Source organism: Impatiens glandulifera, chromosome 1 (assembly GCF_907164915.1).
Source record: "Impatiens glandulifera chromosome 1, dImpGla2.1, whole genome shotgun sequence".
Classification (NCBI taxonomy): domain Eukaryota; kingdom Viridiplantae; phylum Streptophyta; class Magnoliopsida; order Ericales; family Balsaminaceae; genus Impatiens; species Impatiens glandulifera.
Genome location: NC_061862.1, coordinates 71,143,364 through 71,147,039, shown reverse-complemented (window position 1 = coordinate 71,147,039; position 3,676 = coordinate 71,143,364). Strand labels below are relative to the sequence as shown.

Below are 3,676 nucleotides of genomic sequence, written 5' to 3'. Positions count from 1 at the left end.
TGTTTAGAAAATATGACTTCATGGGGCCTGTACAGTAACATCTTGAGCCATATTTGACCCTACACCATTCAGAGCTAATCCTGAAGGCAAAGAATCCGTTTGAGCCGTATTTGGAAAGGCACAATTAGGAGTCCAGCCCTAAAAGCCCTTAACCTATTTGGACCGTCTTTTAGTTGGGCAACAGTAAATAGAGCTCATGCTAGATACTTTGGTCCCTTAAATAATCATCCAGTAAATTTGGAATCAATTGACTAGAGCTCATGCCATACAGCCTCCTCCCGTTTCCATCAATACTCATTCATCAATAATATGCGCCCATGTATGCATAAATCATAAGGGTTTCTGTTTTAGAAAGTTTATATTTAACAAATCATAGAAACCTTATCATTTTTGGAAAACATGATGACCCTTGTCATATTTGAGAAAATAGGTTGTTTATAAACCAGGATTGTCAATTAAACCATATTATTCTATAGAAACATGTATTTCAAACATATATGAAAATTTTTATTCATATTCAAACATGTATTTCAAACATATATGAAAATTTTTATTCATATTCAAACATTTGGGGTTTTCATGTAACAGAGCGCCACTTCGAAAATATTTTCAAATTTGCAGACATGGCGGCTTCTCTGTCAACATGACTTCTTATTCATCACCCTCCCAAATCACAAGCCATATCATCTCCTTCTTCGTCTTCGTCTTCGTCTTCGCTTCCCCTGTTCTATCTCCTTCTTCTTCTTCTTCTTCTTCTTCTTCTTCTTCTAGGAAGAATCAATCATATAGTAGAAGAAGTTAGGTATGACTGTCAAAGTAAACTCAGTGAGTGTTACTCGCTTCGGGAAGAAGAGGACAGCCGACGCAATAGTCGGACATGATTATTCTCATCTGCAGTCCCCCGCCAAGAAGAGAGCCCCTCTCGATGGGATTTCCAATTTAATTAGTACTCATACGGCGGCTGTACGTGAAATTGAAACAGCAGCAGCAGCAGCAGCAGCGAAGTTTGATGATTCTGAGATGTGCGATGGTTACGTGACCGATATCTACGGTTATCTTCATAACATGGAGAAAGAGGCAAAGAGAAGGCCGCTGCAAGACTATATCGACAAGGTGCAAAAAGATGTGACAGCAAACATGAGAGGGGTCTTGGTGGATTGGTTGGTGGAGGTTGCAGAAGAATACAATCTTCAATCCGATACCCTTTATCTCTCAATCACTTACATTGACAGATTCTTGTCTCTTAATCCTCTCAATAAGCAGAGCCTGCAGTTGCTTGGCGTTTCTTCCATGTCGATTGCCTCAAAGTTTGAAGAGATTAATCCTCCAACACTTGATGACTTCTGCTACATCACAGATAACACTTACAAAAAGGAAGAGCTGGTCAAGATGGAAGCCGACATACTTAACTCTCTTAAATTCGAAGTCAGCAGTCCAACCATTAATACCTTCTTGAGAAGATTCTCCAGGATTTCTCAACAGGATCGAAAATATCCCGATTTGGAGTTTCAGTTATTGGGATGCTACTTGGCAGAGTTGAGTTTGCTGGACTATGCCTGTGTCAAGTTCCTGCCATCCGTGATTGCTTCTTCTGTCGTATTCCTTTCCAGGTTTATGTTCCACCCTGATAAACATCCATGGAATGCAAACCTTGAAAAGCTTTCAGGATACAAACCTGCTGATTTAAAGGAATGTGTCCTTCTTATACAAGACTTGCAGTTGGGTAAAAGAGGAGGCTCCTTGGTAGCAGTCAGAGACAAATACAACCAGCATAAGTTCAAATGTGTTGGCTCGATGAAGGGCCCTCTTCAAATACCCAGTTTATACTTTAAAAGTTGAAGAATGTTTGATTCTTGTCTTCCCCAAATTGGATCCTATATATCCAGTATCAAGCTGACCTGAATGACCCATGATCAAGGAAAATTTTGGGCGTTAAATTGGTGGCTTGTTCAGAAAATCCAGAATTTTGTAATTGGCTTAGTTTGTTCCTATTTCTAGTTATATAGTTTAGTTTATAAACAAATTCATTCAAATGCAATGAGATTAGATTAGATTTTGGTATAATTGATATTAGGTTCTTAATTAAGTTAGTGATGAAATAACATTTGATTTTACGCATTTGATTACATTTAAGCTGATAAGAATCTGAAGCACTGTCACCACGAATGAGGAGAACAATTTCGTTCAAGTCGTCATTCTTAAACTCACTGAGCACTACGATCACTGGACTATGCTCATGGAGAATTTTCTGCGATCGAAGGACTTTTAGGGGCTAATTGAAAAAGGAGTACCAACAAACAACGAAGTGAGGCTTACCAATGCAGAGAAGAAAGCAAGGAAAGCTCTAAAGCTGAAAAACCTAAAAGTGAAATTTTTTCTCTTTATGGATTTAGATAGTGCAACGCTAGAGACAAACCTGGAACAAAGATATGTCTAAGAGCATCTGAGATTCATTGAAACAAATGTATAGGAGAACTGCTCGGATGCAAAAGGCACGATGGAAAGCTCTTCAAAAAGAGTTTGAGATTATGCAGATGAAGATTGGAGAGTCTATCTCAGACTATTTTGGAAGAACCCTCACAATTGTAAACAAAATGAGGGTTGCTGGAGAAAATATGGAGGATGTTGTGGTTATAGAAAAAAAATCATATGATCCATGACAACAAAATTTGACTATGTGATATGTTCAATTGAAGAATCAAACAATATTGATACTTTAACAATTGATGTACTACAAAGTAGCTTGTTTGTTCATGAATCTAGGATGAATGAACACACAGCACAGAAGTTGAACAAACTTTTAAGATTAGTCATGATGACTCACTCTTACGGAGGAAGAGGTATTTCTAGATTTCGAAGAAGATGAAGAGACAGACACTACATAGTTGAATGTCCTACAAGAGAAATAGAGACAAAGGTACAATATGTAGAAACTATTGAAGAATTATTGTTGATGGCAAGTGTAGATGATCAGGAACAAAGTGAAAAAGAAATGTGGTACATTGACTCTGACTGTGACAAGAAAAAAATTGTTCTCAGATTTCAATTAAAATTTTAATACATCAGTAAGAATGAGAGATCACTATTTTGGTTGTCAAAAAGAAAGGAAACATCAAGATGGTCGTAAATAGGAAGATACATATGCTTATTGAGGTATTTTTATGTACCATGTTTGAAACTAAATTTAATAAGTACATGACAACTACTTTCAAACGGCTCTCTGTTCTATTAGAAGGTGATAAATTATCGTAGAAAAAATGGGATGATCATGACCATTGATATGACTAGAAACAAAATGTTTATTATGCATATCCAAAAAGGGAAAAGACAAGATAAATGTTTGTAATTAAAGAAGATGAAGCTAAATTTTGGCAGCAAGTATATGGACACTTTAAGCTATAATGGCTTGATGACATTATAACAGAAAGAGATGGTAAGGGGTCTTCCAAATTTTGAAACTCCTTCAAAATTATGTCAAGAGTGTTTGCTTGGAAAATAGAAGAGAGATCATTTTTCTAAAGAAATCAATTGGAGAGCTATAAAAGTTCTTCAACTTGTACATGTTAACATTTCTAGATCACTTAATCTTGTTTCTAATGGAGATGAAATGTATTTTATTATATTTATTGACAATTTCAGTCGTAAAACTTTGTTATATTTTTTGACTGAAAAATCA

General features: G+C 36.2%; 1 protein-coding gene across 1 annotated transcript; it reads left to right on the top strand.

Annotated features, from left to right (window-relative positions):
* The first annotated feature begins 744 nt into the window (after positions 1-744).
* LOC124922110 (putative cyclin-A3-1) lies at positions 745-1,907 on the top strand. The gene has a single exon (XM_047462837.1). The coding sequence runs from the start codon at positions 805-807 to the stop codon at positions 1,837-1,839; it is 1,035 nt and encodes a 344-aa protein (XP_047318793.1). The 5' UTR covers positions 745-804; the 3' UTR covers positions 1,840-1,907.
* Positions 1,908-3,676: the final 1,769 nt, after the last annotated feature.